Source organism: Cicer arietinum, chromosome 3 (assembly GCF_000331145.2).
Source record: "Cicer arietinum cultivar CDC Frontier isolate Library 1 chromosome 3, Cicar.CDCFrontier_v2.0, whole genome shotgun sequence".
Lineage (NCBI taxonomy): Eukaryota > Viridiplantae > Streptophyta > Magnoliopsida > Fabales > Fabaceae > Cicer > Cicer arietinum.
Window position 1 is genome coordinate 62893788 of NC_021162.2, and position 17645 is coordinate 62911432.

Genomic DNA, 17645 nt, shown 5'->3' on the forward strand with positions numbered 1-17645 from the left:
AAGTTATTAGATTATATAAACTCGAAATAACATTTTCAATAGTTAAATTACAATAATTGAAATTTGTGAACTTTGAGTCAATAAAATATTACAATAATAAGGATTGAAATTTGAAAGTTACAATAATATTATAATAAACAATAAAAATGCAGTTTTAATAAAAATTTAATCTTTGAGTAAAAAAAATATAAAAATAATATCTTTATTAAGCAGTTTTTAATTCGAGTTATTACGAAAATGGAAAGAATAAATTTAGAGATATTATAGCAAATAATATGAAAGAGTTATTGAGTGGAGATACAATCACATAACATCTTTAATTAGTAATTTGATCTTACGCATTAATTAAATTCAATGGTTATTATTAATAGTTCTCGTTTCTCACTTCATACACTATATATATATTTTTGTAGAACGAGAAACACAAAAAAGAAGGGTTTAAATTGTATTTTACTTTAAAACACTTTTAACAAGATTAAAGCAAAGCAATAGAGTAGATAAATTAAAAATACATAACAATACAACAAATTTATTCTAGTTCACCATCAACATGTACCTACGTTCAATACTTCAAACTGAAGAATTTAATCCACTAATTTACCAACTGAATCACACTTCAATTGGACACTTACTAGTCAATCTGACTGTATTCAAATCTTCTCAACCTTCTAACTTAGTACAATTTGAGGGATGCAACTACTACTAGGCTATGTTGCAAAAAGAATAGGTTTAAGGGTTTTTTGAATAACTCTCACAAGAGAGTGTTTACAAGGTTGTACTCTCATAAAATATTTCTCAATACTTAAACAAAACAAAAGATTAATAACAAGAATGAGAGTACAATGACAGTTGTATTGTGCTTATTGTGGTACATTGTTATATTTTTTTAATGAGAGTTACACGTCATTTTATAGAGAGCCTTAGGGTTTATGGCTTTTGTCACTATCGCGAGAAATCAACATGTATAATGAATTTTAGTATCAAACCTTTAGAGATTGATTCACCATTAAAGATTGTCCAAAAATAATCCTTATAATTGATTATGCGTATCTTGATATAGAGACATAAAAGGCAGATAATATTATGATCAGAGCCTGCCACATAGACCTTCAGACAAATAAAATATTTAAGATGTTGAGGAAATGGTACACAAATTTGTCTTCTTCAGAATATTGACTTTTCAGAGCGTTTATTCCATCATAACATTGACTATTTAGAGTGTTGACTTTTAAATAGAGTCAAATGATCAAATGCTTGACGTGATTATCAGAGACACATAATAATTTGTTTGTCACACTTATCAGAGGTTTACAATCACTTGTTTGTTAGAGGCAAAATAATCAGATGCTTGTTGTAGTCATTAGAGTCAAACCAATTAGAGCATTGCTTGCATTAGCAAAATCACCAGAGTTGTTATCATTAAAACAAGTAAGAGTCATAATTCTTGAAATCAACTTGATTATAATATACATATACGCACATATATATAGATATATTAAATAATGAGTCGATCAACCCAAGCACAAACCGTGCAGAGGATATTCAATGTTTACACCAAAATAAAAATAAAAGTTAAAATTACACTAGAGACTCGTGTTCTCCAAATGCGAAAAACACTCAAAATTCAAGGCCGACAAAATCTAAGAAATACAATCATTCAATTTGAAAACAAGTAGATGGGTTTTGCCACCATTGAAGACAAGACCGCCCAAAACTAATTATTACTTATAAGTGAATAGGTTTTTAAATAAGTTAAAATGCAAAGAAAATATTTTATGATCAAATATAGATTTTATGCAATGGATTGTGGATGAATGAAAATGTGAACTTGAAGAAATCCTAGAACACTATATTTGCAATGTACATTTTATGAAAAACCAAGTTGTTTTGGTGAAAAAAATCAGTACATGGTTTTCAAAAGTTGAAGAAACTTAAATGCAAGGAATTGAAGAACATAAAAGTAAGTAAATTGTAAGAAATAAAAAAAGGAAAGGAAAGAAAAATGAAAATAAATTAAAGTGTTGGAAATTTAAAAAGGATAAGTAAAATTGCAAGAAAGTAAATAGGAGGAAACGAAAATAACATATTTAAGATTTCTTGGGAATCGTTAATGTTGCCATTAAATTTTAATTTTTAAAATGATCAATCAACCTTTAGAACAAAACCTTCAACGACTATTTATAAATAAAAAATTTAATAGTTATTGTTGTTGACATGACCAATATTACCAACTTAATAATTACTATTACTCGACATAATTTAAGATATTGTCGAGTAATGAACTTCAAAGCGTGTTTCGAGATTGTAGCATGTAATGCTATCGACTTGGACCTTTGTTAACAGTAATCTTTCTTCAAATTTTATTAACTCCATAAACTTTGACTTTCACTTTGGTGTTTTGTATAAAAAAACATGGTATCAACAAATTATTAGAGTGTATATAAAAAAAAAAAAATTATTAAAATATATTAATATATTGATACTCGAAATTATAACAATTAAATAATTTAGTTTATCAAAATTTAAAAATAATAAATTAATTACTTAATTTAAACTATATCAATCAATTTAATCTCTTCATCTAAATACTTCTTTTAGTAACATACATAAAAAGTTTAAAAAACCAATAAAAAAATACAAAATATATTGACTTAAATAGTCTATTATCAGATCAAAATAAACATAAAAACCGTTTAAAGTACGATTAAATTACAATGCTAAATTAGTTTACTTTTATCTATTTTATATTTTTTAGTAGCATATTTGTATTTTTTAAAATAAACAAATAAATAGCTTGAGTAAAAAAGAAAAAACAATTAGCGATTGTAACAAAAATAAAAAAGCAAATAGTGCCTGACAGAAGCTCTGGTGCCAATTCGTGCCGGAAATCTACCGTACCATATAGCATCGCTACCACTGCAGCCAAGCCACTAGCAAGCGAAAGAGAGAAGAAGAAACATGAGGCCTATTCTGATGAAAGGCCATGAGAGGCCATTAACGTTCCTCAAATACAACAGGGATGGCGATCTCCTCTTTTCTTGCGCCAAAGACCACAACCCCACCGTCTGGTTTGCTGACAACGGAGAACGTTTGGGCACTTATCGTGGCCATAATGGCGCTGTTTGGTGCTGCGATGTATCAAGTAACTTCTTTCTTTCTCTTTCACTTTGATTATTTCTCTTTCGATTTCAACTTTACCTAATTTTGTTATATGCATCTTCTCAATCGCGCCGCAATTGCTTATGCCGCCGAGCGGAATCGCTGTGAAATCGCGGCGCTTCCCTTTTCCGTCTACGCTTCTAGGGTTCTCACGTGAAATCCCTTAAATGCCCTTTTTTATTAAAATGTTATGTTTTTGTAAGGGTATATTTGTCTATTCCAATTATTATAAGTGGCGCGAAACTCATATGCTCTGTTCTACGAACTCTTCTTCATCGCGCACAGCTTCGTTTCCCTGCATGTTCTGTTATCCTCTGCTTTTAATACTTTAATTAGTAATTAAGTTATATTTCGTTTTGATTTTTAATGTTAGAGACAAATGACCAAAGTTAATTTTAATTATTAAGTTTGATTAACCCCTTTGATTTTGTGTGTTTTGCTATTTCCTAGTATTTATTTATGCGTCTTCTTGGAGTTTATGTTTAGTTTATATACTTTTTTGCTACAGCAAATCTTAAATTTTAAGTAATTAGTATTGGTAATATTATTAGTGTTTTTTTGAGGGTGGAGATCGAACCCACGGCCTTCTTATCACTCTACTTCCAAACTCCCCACCTCAACCACTAAACCAACCTTATATTATGTCCCCATTCACCTATTTAGTATTCGCAACTGCCGTCATTCTGCTTTCTTCTATACTGTTATAGTATGTTGCTATCAAGGATTAACAAGATATATGTAAGTTGAATTGATGGTTGGATGGTTACAACAATATGTAAGTTGAATCGATGGTTGGATGGTTGCAGGAGATTCTGGTCGACTAATTACCGGAAGTGCTGACCAGACGGTGAAGCTATGGAATGTGCAAAGTGGTCAACAATTGTTTACCTTCAATTTTGATTCCCCTGCAAGGTCTGTTGACTTCAGCGTCGGTGATAAGCTTGCAGTTATTACTACTGACCCGTTTATGGAACTCACTTCAGCAATCCATGTCAAACGCATTGCTAAAGATCCTGCAGACCGTAAGAAACCTCTTTCTTTATCTCTCTGTAAATTTGATCACTGCCAATGATAATGCCTATCCTTCTTTGTTCTCTTCAGAGACTGGCGAATCTTTGCTTGTCATTAAGGGTCCTCAAGGAAGAATCAATAGAGCCATTTGGGGACCCCTCAATAGAACCATTATCAGTGCTGGAGAAGACTCCGTCGTTCGTATTTGGGATTCTGAGGTCTTTCTTTTCTTTCTTTCCTATATTTATTTTGCGAACGTCCTTATCACCATCAAGGACAATTACTTGATTCTGTTTCACTTGCTTGCAGACCGGGAAACTACTTAAGGAGTCTGACAAGGAATCAGGACACAAGAAGACAGTAACATCACTTGTTAAATCTGCTGACGGGTCGCACTTCCTCACGGGATCCCTGGATAAGTCTGCTAAGGTATCATCATTTTAATTCTTTCTTTATCGTTTGTAACATACCATGATATTATTTTAGGGTAAGTCTGCTAAGGTATCATCATTTTAATTCTTTCTTAATCGTTTGTAACATACCATGATATTACTTTAGTTCACCTAACTGGTTTCTTTTCTCCTGTCTCCAACTAGCTTTGGGATGCCAGAACATTGTCTCTTGTCAAGACATATGTGACAGAACGGCCTGTCAATGCAGTGGCAATGTCACCTCTACTTGATCATGTATGTATTTGTGTATTGTCAATCATTTAAACTAATTTTTCGCCATGTCATGATATCAATATTAATAATATGGCTAATCTATGCAAGTAATATTGTTTCACCTTTATTTGATTAATAAATTAATGTCTTCCGTCTGCATAAAGGTTTCCTATCCTTTTAGAAAGCTGGTTAAAAGTTTGCCTAATACCCCAATCCTGTTTTTTCTTGGTGTGAATTTATTCTCCATAAACTACATAAATCTTTTTTGCAAATCTCAGTTGCTTAGTTGTTCATGAAAGAAATGCACCTCTAAATAGTTCCTTCCTGATAGTTCTGCATCAAAATCTTATATGTGCTTTAGTTTTCTTCTTTATTTAGTTGGGATGCATATTATTCCAGTCATTGTACGGTTTTCTCTATTCCTTACCCGATGTTTTTTTGTAGGTGGTACTTGGAGGTGGCCAGGATGCATCGGCTGTTACAACTACTGATCACCGTGCTGGAAAATTTGAAGCCAAGTTCTTCGATAAGGTAGATTTGGTTTATCTTCTGTATTCCAATACTGTTTTGAGTTCTTTAAGGCTTCTATTTTTCATATTTGTTATTCATTTTTGTTTAGATTCTTCAAGAAGAAATTGGGGGCGTGAAAGGTCATTTTGGACCAATTAATGCACTGGCCTTTAACCCTGATGGAAGAAGGTACATTCTTTATTTTTCACCTTCACCTCTTTTTTCTTTTCAATCGTGTGTGGCATATTTTTACTGTTGGAAATGTGATATAATTAACTGGCAAAAGAGAGAATCTAATTGAATGAGAACAAATAGAGGTACATTTGTATCTAAACATTTCTGGTGTTTCCCCCTTGCACCCTTCAAACCATAGGTCTGCTATCAAAAACTTCAATTCACCGTGGAATTGGAGAAATGGTCTATACCATGATTATGCTAATATGTTAAACCTTTTACTATGTATAATTTATAATTTATATGCACCACTAGTTCACTTGATAAATTGAAATTTAATATTTTTCCATATGCTATTTACTGTAAATGACTGTTGAATATGTAAGGTATAGGCATGGTATAAATATAAACAAGTTGCAGATTGGTTTAGGGTGGAAGATTTTTCATTTTGAATGAAGAAGATTTCTAGAGATAGAATAACAGGATCAACAACATTTAATTTCGAGATATTTTTTTATCTTTTTAGTTTATTAAATATGTCTCGAAATTTTTTAATTTATTAAATATGTCAATAAACGAGTCATTAATGCCATGTAATTAGACAAATGCCAACTCATACAACTGTGACTTCGTTTGCCACGTCAACATTTTTGTAAAGGAAGATGGCGTTAAGGACCAAAAATGATAGTTTTTAATTTTGCAGGAGCTAAAACTAAAAACATTATTCTTCCAGGGACCAAACACATTAAAAACTCAATTTTTTATGAGTAGGAAATTAACTTAGTATCTGGGGTTTACAACACTCGCAAACACTGATAGAACCCACGAATTAAGTTCAATGAAACTGTATATTATTTATGGTAAAGCTTGAGCACTAAGCTCTACAACTAAAAATGATAAACCAGAATCAAAGACTCCTCCCAGAGAAATAATTCTCCTCACAAACTCTTAGCAATTCATAGTCATACTTTCACCACACTCTCGGTCACAATATATTCCTATTCCATTATTTATGCCATATGATGTCACCATTTAATCTTCAAATTAGATGGATCTTTTTAAATTATGCCTGTATTATGTAATTATCAAAGGAAAGGAGTGTGAAGAGACAACTTTGATGATATTCCAACATGTTCTTAATCGAAGACTATCATTGTAGTGAATTGACACTTTATTGTGATTAAATTATGGTTTCAAATAATATGTTGCAAAGTGCAAATTGTAGCACTCGATTTAATTTACGAGACATTATATTATACAGTTGTTGGTAGTCTATTTTTGAAATAACAGATGTTTATGTCTTAATGGTACATTAGTGATGCAGAGTCCTGAATAGAAGTTAGCTGTTGAACAATTTTTATTTATTTATTGGTCTTTCACATTCTTTGTTTTGTAGTTTTTCAAGTGGAGGTGAAGATGGATACGTACGTTTGCATCACTTCGACCCAGATTATTTCAATATCAAAATTTAGTGCTGGAGAGTTTCTGGTTGATATAAAGTGCGGTTTCTAGAAGTTAGCTTTCAATTTATTTCACATTATTATATTTTTGTGTCACTGTTGTGTACTAAAGCTGTTACTGGTAATCCTATTGCAATAACATTATGAATGAATTTTTGTTGGAGTTGAACTCTCGTATTTTAAGGTTTTCATAGCACAACACTTGATCTGGGATGGCAAGGTTTCACCAATAGCTATAATTAGTAAAGATTCCTTGCAAGATTATACGATTATGTAGAAAAAATAATGGAAAACATAGGGAAGATAATATTTGTATACATGCCTACATTTGATAAATTACTCAGACCTAACTCGTACCTGATGAGTAACAATTTTAATATATTAGTTGATGCCATTGCATCAAGAAAATCAAGGTTATAAGTATTTTTATTAAATGATGTTAATATTAATGCATTCAAACACACACCATTACTCTTCCCTTTTGTTCTCATAACCTCTTATAATTCTTGCCATAATCCTGTTACGTTGAAGGTATCATGCAGAGCATAAATGTTAGTACATGTTTGATTTCATATTTTACTTTGTCAATCAGGATTTGACTTTGTTAGAGAGATGTTTGGGTTCCACTTCTTAAACCAATTTTCTCTCCAAAATTGATTCCTGTTGAAGCTACTTCTCGTAGCTATAACTTTTGGCTGAATTGATTTTTAGATGAAACAATTTTTCATGGTTATTATGTAAAGACTATATTCCCCTGTCTTTTTGTGCATGTGCAGGAGATTTTTACCACGCAACCTCCACCTAAATTTGTTACTCCTAATGTATATTATATAAAAATATAATTTTAACCTTTTAATTAATAAAATTTTAAAATATTTAAAAGTTTTAAAAAATTTAAAATGACAGTTTTTAAGATTTTTGAAACTTTCGAACAATTTAAAACTTCCGAAATAGAAAACTCCAAAAATTTTGAACATTTTTGGAAGTTTCAAATTTTTGAAATGAGGATTACATTTCGAAAATTTGGAAAGTTTCCAGATCTAGAAAGTTTCAAAAGTTTTCATATCTGGAAAATTTGAAAGTTTTCAAATTTGGAAAGTTTAGAAATTTTCTAAATATGGAAAGTTTCAAAAATTTCCTATTTCGATAGTTTTAAACTGGTCAAAAGTTTCGAAAATTCAAGAATTTTCTATTTCGGAAATTTCGAAAGTTTCAAACATTTTGATGTTTTTTGGAAATTTATGATTCGAAAGTTTTGAATTAATGGAAATCTTTAAAAATATGAGAAATTATGTTTCGAAGATTTCAACTTGTTCAAAAGTTTTGAAATTTTTTATAAAAACTAAAAAATTATGTTTCGAAACTTTCAAATTAATTAAAAGTTTCGAAATTTTTGATTAATTATGAAAAAAGATACATTTCGAAATTTCAGATTTATCAAAAGTTTCGAAAATATCAAAATATTCTGGAAAATTCACTTTTTTATATTTCGTAAGTTTTAAAATTTTGAAATGATAATGTAAATTTTGTAAGTTTCGAAAAATAAAGTGAATAATGGAGTGGTAAATTCTTTTAAGAAATAAAATTATTTTTTCATTTCGGATGAAGGGTGGAAAATTAAGATGAGGGTGCATGATACATTTCTCTTATTGAGAATTATAGAACCCCAGTCTCTGGGTTAGAGAAGATGAATGGGATTGGGCTCCAATTATTTCTCCAGAGGCCCATTTGTCTATAATTTCTAATATTTTTGTAATTGCAAAGAAGCTGTGACACGAGGTCCATTTGATGTGAATTGAAATTTGATTTAAAGAAACATGCGAATTGAAATGTATTTGATCAATAACAACAATAACAATAATAACAATAATAATAATAACAATAATAATAATAATAATAATAATAATAATAATAATAATAATAATAATAATAATAATAATAATTATGATAAGAAACAATTTATATAAGACTATTTGAGTCATTATACTATGCTTCCATGCATCCGAGATTTAGTATTATGACAAAATAAATATTGTTAAGCTAACTTGTAAAATATGTTTGGAAAGCACTTAATATATATGAAGTTTGTAATGGTAGTTTTTGAGGAGAATATAATAAAGTTTTTGGAGGATATGATACTAACTCACGCAGTTCTTATACCATTTCTATTATTTTATTCATCGATTGTCTGATAGATTTATCTGAATAATAAACTAACCATAATAATTTTTCTTATCATATAATTTTTTTTTCTCTAGCTTTGCTAAGTCATTCACATACTTATTATAACTAGCTCAAAGTCCTTATATATCTAATATGGAAAGTACATTTCATTAGTACTATATGACCCTCCTGTGTCATAATTCTTTTTTATTCCTATCATTTCTAAAATAAACATGCTAAAACTATATACAACAAACCTATGAGAAACTCCAAATGATCGATTAAATACTTCAGTAGCTATGAATCCTATAATCCCTCTGGTGTCAAGTATGAACACAATACTATCATTTCTTTGACATATCTTAGCTAGTCTAAAATCAGATGTTTTTGAGTAAAAGTTTTCATCCAAAATAATGTTTTGGAGTTTGATATCAAGATTCAAAATTCTTGAAATATATCCTTGATGGAGGTGTTTTAATTCTCGAGCAGTTCCGATTGCAATTTGATACAATGTGATTCAATCTAAATTACAAATAATATTCGAAAATACACTTTTATGAATGAACTTATTTAGTGAATCATTGAGCATGAATTCATATATTAGTGCACTTTTGTTCTCATAACAAAAAACCAAAAGTGAGACGATGTTCACCTGTAATGTTTTACTAATGCTTGAACTTCATTTACCAATTCTTCTCAATTTCTCTTAAATTGGTTTATTACTTTCACTGCTACTTGCGACCATCAGGTAATCTTGCTTTGTACACAACACCATATCCTCCACGACGTAATTTATCTCAGAAAAAGTTTGTCATTATTTTCACTTCTATATATCTATATTGTTTACAATTTCAACGCTAAATATTGTTGTCCCTGCATGTTTGTAAATAATTGAACATAATTATAAACAATTATGATTGTGTTACAACAAAAGTGAAGAGAAAATAAGTAACCAAATTTAAATAAAATATTAATTATCTATTTCATTGTGTTAAATTTCGAATACAATGCTTTATATAACTTGTGCTTCAAAGTCTTATTCTATTACTCATCATCAAGAAGCCAACTAAGATCCACTTCCGCTCTCATGCTAGGCGTATGAAGGAAGCCAAGAGGAATTAAGGGACTTCAATCTGGATATGGTATTTAACTTTTTTTTATTACTTTTAAAAAGTTTCATGTTAATTGAATATTGATGTTACATGCAATCCCTGTTAGTTTATAAGGTTGTTCATGTCTACCCATCTAGTTTTCATCATTTACCATATTATTATACATTAGGAAATGAAGCATGTGAAGAATTTTCATTATGTTGTTGTGAATGCTAAGGATAAGCTTGAGAATGCTGTGAAATTGTTGGAGTCTATTCTTGATGCTGAGAAACCTAAGGTCCATCAAAGGACTCTTCTTATTTAGATTCATAGATAGATATTTGTTTGGTTGTTTTAATTACATTTTGTTTATTTATTTGTTGATTTGACAGGGTATTTTTGTGTTGTTGAAAGTAATTGAATTTAGTTGGTGAATGCCTCACGTAATGCTTCTAATTAATGAACTGATTCAGTAAGCTAGTGGTTCAAACATAAATGCAAATTGCCAGTAGGATTTAATTTATGTACTTGAGTCCTGCTTGTGCTAATTCATGGCTTAGTTTTCAAGGTATAAAATTATAGTTATTACAAATTGTTTTTTCTTGTAGTGTCTGTGAAGGATTAATTAAAGATCCCAGTCAGTCTTATATAACTTTGTTATTCTTTTCTTAAACTAGTTTTAACTGTTATCAAATGTTTTCTTGATTTCAATAATATATTGCTCATTTTGAATTATAGCAATTCTAAAAGAGAGTTAGCCCCATCACCATAATTTAAATATTTCAAAAATATATTTATAATAATGTTTTCATATATTTCTAGTTGAAATTGTCGGGTGTGGAAATTTACGCAATTTTTTTATAGATTTATCTTAAAAACAACTTTGATGCGAAGTTGCCTGTGGATTTCATACGAAAAGTATTTTAATTCAAAATTTCATATGGATTTACTTGTGGAATTATGCTCATAACATATTCGTAGAAATCTTGCTGCAGATATTTCTTCATGAAAAGTCGTAAGAAAATGTTTTTAAGTTTATCAAATGTCTACTGCAGAATTCAATTATCAAATGTCTAATACGGAATTCACTTACTTTTCCTGCGAAAATATATGCAGGTAAGTTACCCGCGGATTTAGAAATCTTCGGCTAATAATTATCTACGAAGGTTTTACGTGGAAATCAATTTCTATCCATAAATCCGCAAATAACATGTTTCCTACATATTTATAACTTAAATCCGCAAGTAAAACGCTAATTTCTAATAGTGATTTTAACTATGGATTTTAGTTACACATATATGTTGAGATCTAATTTTATTTGGTAATTTTATATATATAAAATGTGGGACATTTTATTTTGATATAAAAATATTTTAAAATATATATATTTTTATTTAATAAATGAAAATGAAAGTAAATAAATAAAATTCAAATAAGATTTTTGAAAATATTTGTTTTAATAAACAAAATGAATGGTTTTTTTTTTATTAATGTAAGTTTTGAAGAATCAAACATCTTTTTCAATTAAACTTATTACTAATAATGAGCAATTAAGTACAAAATCATTACTTTAATTAGAAAAACTCTATTTGTCATTCTAAAAAGTATATATAGAAACCTCAATGACCAAAAGGGAAAAGGAAAGGGAAGGGAAAAGAAAACAAAAAAAGTCAATATAAACAATCCTAATTGTGTTTGAATTTGCTCGGCGGAGAACTACGACTTTACACCACCACCACCACTCAAATCAACTCATTTTAAAAGAAAAGAGAAAACCTAGCAAAAGAGAAGAAAATAGGAGCAAACGTGGTACGTTTGTTTTCTAAAATTTTACTGAGATGTTGTAGTATTCGTGTCTTGTTGCTTCTTTCTACATACCCTTTTATTTATGCATGTTACAACCTATAACTTTTTTTATTATTTATTTTTTCCTTGCCTTATGTGCGTATGAAGATTTATATAATACACATGAATTCGTCTAATATATTACGTAAGAGAAATTTTAATATGAAAGATTTTAATGATTAAATTTTAATCCTATAATAATATATAGATGATAATGATTGAAAAAAATTATGATTTAATTAGGTACTAAAATTCATTCACCTTACACTCTCGTTATAAAAGTTTGTTGATAGGTTTTCTCTATTATATAAAAACTTCAAACTTATGTTCATCTTCAAATAGAATTGAATGCACATGACACCTTCAAATATATTTTAAGTTCCACAATCACCAATATTGTTGTAACTTCTTAGCACATCAAACGAAACAAAAACAAAACAAGTAAATCTCCTCGTAATTAAGAGCAGCCTTAGTGAGAATTTTCCCTTTTTTATCGTAAAAAATATTTTTTGGGTGCAAATTATAGTTTCTTTTTTGGTACATAATTAATTAATAGATCAAGTCATTTAAGGAAATATCCTATACTCTTAATTTTTATTACAGTCTTTTGGAAATACTAAAATAACGATTATCATAAATAACTTTTTTTTTTAAATATGATGAAATTGAATGAAAAAGTGTTGTTAGATAACGGTGATATCAATCATCAATATTAATCAACATAGTCAAAACCGAACAAATATTTGTTTTTATGAAGATCAAATATATTTTATTGTTTTTATTCAAAATTATTAATGATGTTAATGTTTTTATAAAAAAATCACTTATGTCTATGTTTTTGTAAAAGAGAATTACTTTTGTCAATGTTTTGTTTGGATACGGAAAATAAAATAAAAATATAGAATATCCATAAAAAAGGAAAACAAAAGATTATTTATTTATTTGAATAAAAAAGCGAATTTTCTTCAAGACTTTTTTTTTTAATTGGTGAAACGTTTTTGTTTGTTTATTTTATGAATTTTCAGATATTCGACAACTACATCGGCCGGTAATTGCAAGTATGCCAAGAAACAAGAACTTCAGTTACATGGTTTTCATTCTAACTATATATCATTGTTATTCTTATTTTATGAATTTGCAAACTTTATTTAATTTGAAATATACGTTCTCCTTTTTCTAAGGAATGTGTACTTAGAATTGATACCGCACATGGATGGGAAAATTCTGTGACTAAAGTTTTGGAAACCTTTGAAGGTATGTTTACTCATATTTACCATATTATTTGACTTTGGCAAAGTCTTTTATTTTTTGGAATTTTGGGCCTAAATAGGCTTTGTCATTGTTAAGAAAAATTCGACACAATTTAATGTAACAAATCCGACTTGTAAAATGAATAGGATTGTCTATTTAATTAAAATGAGACATTTGTTATTATAATTCACTTACCTTTTGTGAGCTTATAAGTAAAATAAAAAGATTATGAAGAAGTTTTTTATTTTTTTGCTAGACTTAAGTTACGAGATTAATCCATCAGCTGGATTCATTTACGTGAAAGGCAAAACACATCCACAACAAATTTTATGGTACCTAAAGAGGAGTGGAAAACATGCTACAATTGAATGGATTAGTTATGGTTTTCCAAGAGAAGATCCACAACAAAACCAAATGCAAGATCAAGGAAATTGTCCTAACAATTTAATTCCTTATTATGATCCATTTTATTATGCTAGATATCCTTATGATCCAAATTGTTCTCAACTCAATCATCCTTACCTTAATTGGTACAACATGCCACAAAATCCTTTTCCCTATGGAAATCATCATGTTCCTCCTGAACCTCAACATAATGGACACATGATTGAAGGTAGAAGCTTCTCAAATAGATCATTTGATTCTCATTGTCCAGTGCGTTCACGATATCATCACTCTCCTGATTCACGGTCGCCGCCGCCGCCAGCATTTGTTCAGCAACAAACCAATGATCAAACAAGTTTTCAACCTTCCCAAGAATCTTCTTTTTTCAAGAAAGTTGCTGACAAGTTTTGCTTTTCTTGTTAAGTCATTTTGTGTTGCATATTTCTAACTTATATTATTGTTAGTTCACTTTTCAATTTAAGCTTATTATGGATCTTACTTAGTTATGAGAGGAAATGTTCAATTTGTATGCTTATGCATAATTTTCTTTTGGTATGTTACAAAACTAGTGCAACTTTTTTTATTTTTAATATTTTCTAGTTAAACCCTACATTGTGTGTACTTGATTTGTACAACACTTAAGTGAGGACATTATATAACATACGGTGAACTGTTATTTTTGATAAAAAAAAACATTTAAATTTTCAAAAATAAAGTAAAAACACTTTTCTAACACAATATAAAGACTTTATCAACTATTTTTAAATATATATTTTATTAACTATTAAAATACATGACATTAATTACATTAGACTACTTCTTTAACCACTAAATTGCAATATATCTTGCTTTTTAGTGATTACTGAGATATATAATAAATAAATAGTTAATAACTTATATTTTAGTGGTTAATAAAGTATTCAAAGTAGTTAATTGTAAAAAAATAGTACATGTGTCACAAAATGGCGTCTCAATAAGAAAAGGATTAAAAAAAAAGTTGTTCACCATTTATACCATTAAAATGAGATACATTTATGTTCAAATAACATTTTTCTAAATTTATTTAAATAAAAATATGAGACAAGTGTCACCACACGAAGTTTTGTTAACTCTAAGAAGGCTAAAATTTAAATTGTAAGATCTGATGAGGTCTACTGTATTAATATAATTCCTTTTACATTTACAAATAATAATAATAATAATAATAATAATAACAATAAATGTTACAATTCCAACACTAAATATTGCTATCCCAACATGTTTGCAAGTAAGTATTACTCCATAAGTGAAGACAAAATAAGTATATTAAATTTTTAAATTTAAATATAATATAATTTATCTATTTCATTGTATAAAATTTCAAATACAATGTTTTATATAACTAAAATTATTTCATTTCAAAATAATATCAATTCACAGAGAAAATGAGACTCCAACAAAATTTGGAGTTCAAATACGAGTTAATTAACGTTTGATTAAAGATTGATGTTACATAAGTACGAATATAGGTGTTTCAAATATGAAATTCATTTTTCAATTTATAGAATTAGTGTGAAGAATTATCTCTTTCTTGGGGTTTACGAATGAGTCGTGCTTCTACACGCACGTACGGGTACATGTTACTATAAATTTCTGTCGGGTAATAATTAAAGAAAATAAACTTTGTTAAATTGATTTGTAAAATATGTTTGGAAATCACTTAATATATATGTAGTTTGTAACGGTAGCCTTTTAGGAGAATATAATAAAGACTTTGGAGGATATGATTCTAACTCAAGTGATTTTTGTAGTATTTATATTACTTCACTTATCGATGACCTATCTGATGGATTTATCTAAATGCATCATACACTAACCATGATAATTTTTTTTAACATATCATTTGCATTCTCTAGGTTTGCTAAGTCATTCACATGATTATTACTATTTATTTCAAGATCTTTATAAATCTAGTCTATAATTTTCAACAATACTAAATGACCCTCGAGTGTCATAATTCTTTCTTCCTCCTATTATTTCTAAAATCTACAAGTCATAACTATATACATCCGAATTGTGAGAAGCTCCACCAAATAATCAACTTAAATAACATTTTTCTAAATTTATTTAAATAAAAATTTCAAACAAGTGCCGCCATACTAAGTTTGGTTAACTCTAAGAAGGCTAAAATCTAAATTGTGAGATCCGGTCAGGTCTAATATATTAATATAATTTTTAATTTATTTTTAATTTCTTTGTATTACCATGGGTTGTTATCTTAAGAGGACTAAAATCTGAATCGTGGGATTTGGTGATTGAAAAACTTCAAAGAAGGTTGTTCGATTAGAAATATCGTTATTTATCTATTGAAGATTGAGTGACATTGATAAATTCAGTATTTGAACAATATTCCTATATTTTTCTTTTATTTTTATAAAGTTTGTTGGTAATTGTCTTATTTGCTTTGATTTCAATCCAACACGATTTTTTTTGATTTTTTTTGATTGGGGAGGGTTATTGGGTCATGAGGGACACTCTAAAACATTAAAATATTGGGTTTATGGTAATCTCACTTATATGTTGTTTAACCTTAACTTTTCTAAATTATGTGTTGACTACTAACTCACATCTGCTATACAACAATCTACCTCTCAAGTATGAGTTTATTCCATTTATTTGGGAGCAACAACGAGAGACGTCGTCTAAACTACCATTGCTTCAACAACAACTGGAGATGTCGCCGAACATCTTTGGTTAGTAAAATTTTCGATACAATGAGTCGATCTCTTAAGTAACCACACAAGTGAAATGAACACTACATCTTAACCTAAAGACTTAAGACATTAAATTTATGGATCATCTAACTAACTAACTAAGTAACTTATATATGTTCAATTTTCACTTTTTTAAACCGTGTAAGACTTTGAACTCACACCTGTCACACAAGAGGGGGTTCATAGGAGCATAAAAAGATTTTATGGGTGAGTTGGGATATAAATACAATTCAACCCCACCAATTGATGTTATTACTCACGATCTTTTGTCTTCCTTTGTTCCATTATTAAATGATAGGAGAGCTATCTGGTATGATCTTCTTTCTCTTCGCTACGTTAACTTACCTTCTAAAATCATGAGTGGTGGGAGTAAGATGGATTGGACGGTTAAATGTTAAGAAGCTGAGCAAACACCGACACTGAGATAACGATGGTCAAACACAAAAAAGAAGACTCGTGCTCAAGTCGCTATTAAGTTATTAATTATTATTAATGGTGTGGATTTTCTTTTCTTTTTTATACAATTCATCTTTGACTCAAGTTGAAATATACAATTCATCACGACACATATGTTTCCTTGCAAATCTCGTGACCATAATATTTTCTTTCAACCGGCCATTTTAAGTTTTTAACCATTTGTGAATTTAAATTAAAAAAAAAAAAAACTGAGTTATAGTCTTATATTAGATATATCTTATTTGTTTAGTATGTTAAATTGATTAATTAGTTCTACTAATTAGTTAGTTATTTTATATCAATTATTTGTTTATTTAATTGACTATATAAGTTTATATAACCCTTGATGTAATTAACATTATTTGAATTATTAATATCATTCAATTTACTATTATCTATTAAATTAAAAATTATAATATGGTATCAGAAAATAATTATTCTTTAGAAAATTATCATCAAAGTTTTATTTAATTTTTTTTAATCTTGAAATTTTCTATAAGATTAATTCTATATATTCATTTTTTTTTGTTGAACTTATCTCTATAGCAATCGTGTTCATCTTACAAGTATGTTTCTAACCCCAACATAGAGAAATTTTAAGCATCAATCATCAATGGAGGCACACATATACATGTAGAGTCGCCTAAAAATAAATTTTTGTTGTTTTCAACAATAAAAACAAATAATCATTGATTAATGTTATTTGAAAACCATGAAGTTTAG

General features: G+C 28.7%; 1 protein-coding gene across 1 annotated transcript; it reads left to right on the forward strand.

Annotated features, from left to right (window-relative positions):
- The first annotated feature begins 2816 nt into the window (after positions 1–2816).
- On the forward strand, positions 2817–7148 carry LOC101509158 (eukaryotic translation initiation factor 3 subunit I-like). Its single transcript, XM_004492875.4, has 8 exons — positions 2817–3142; positions 3966–4181; positions 4261–4388; positions 4480–4599; positions 4767–4856; positions 5280–5366; positions 5455–5534; positions 6916–7148. The coding sequence occupies exons 1-8, from the start codon at positions 2959–2961 to the stop codon at positions 6989–6991; spliced, it is 981 nt and encodes a 326-aa protein (XP_004492932.1). The 5' UTR covers positions 2817–2958; the 3' UTR covers positions 6992–7148.
- The last annotated feature ends 10497 nt before the right edge of the window (positions 7149–17645 follow it).

Bases quoted from the DNA above. Each gene is read 5' to 3' on its own strand.
- LOC101509158 (XM_004492875.4), top strand. From the start codon at position 2,959: ATGAGGCCTATTCTGATGAAAGGCCATGAGAGGCCATTAACGTTCCTC. The intron at 4,182-4,260 runs GTAAGAAACCTC...TGTTCTCTTCAG, and splicing joins TGCTAAAGATCCTGCAGACC to AGACTGGCGAATCTTTGCTT. The intron at 4,389-4,479 runs GTCTTTCTTTTC...ACTTGCTTGCAG, and splicing joins TTCGTATTTGGGATTCTGAG to ACCGGGAAACTACTTAAGGA.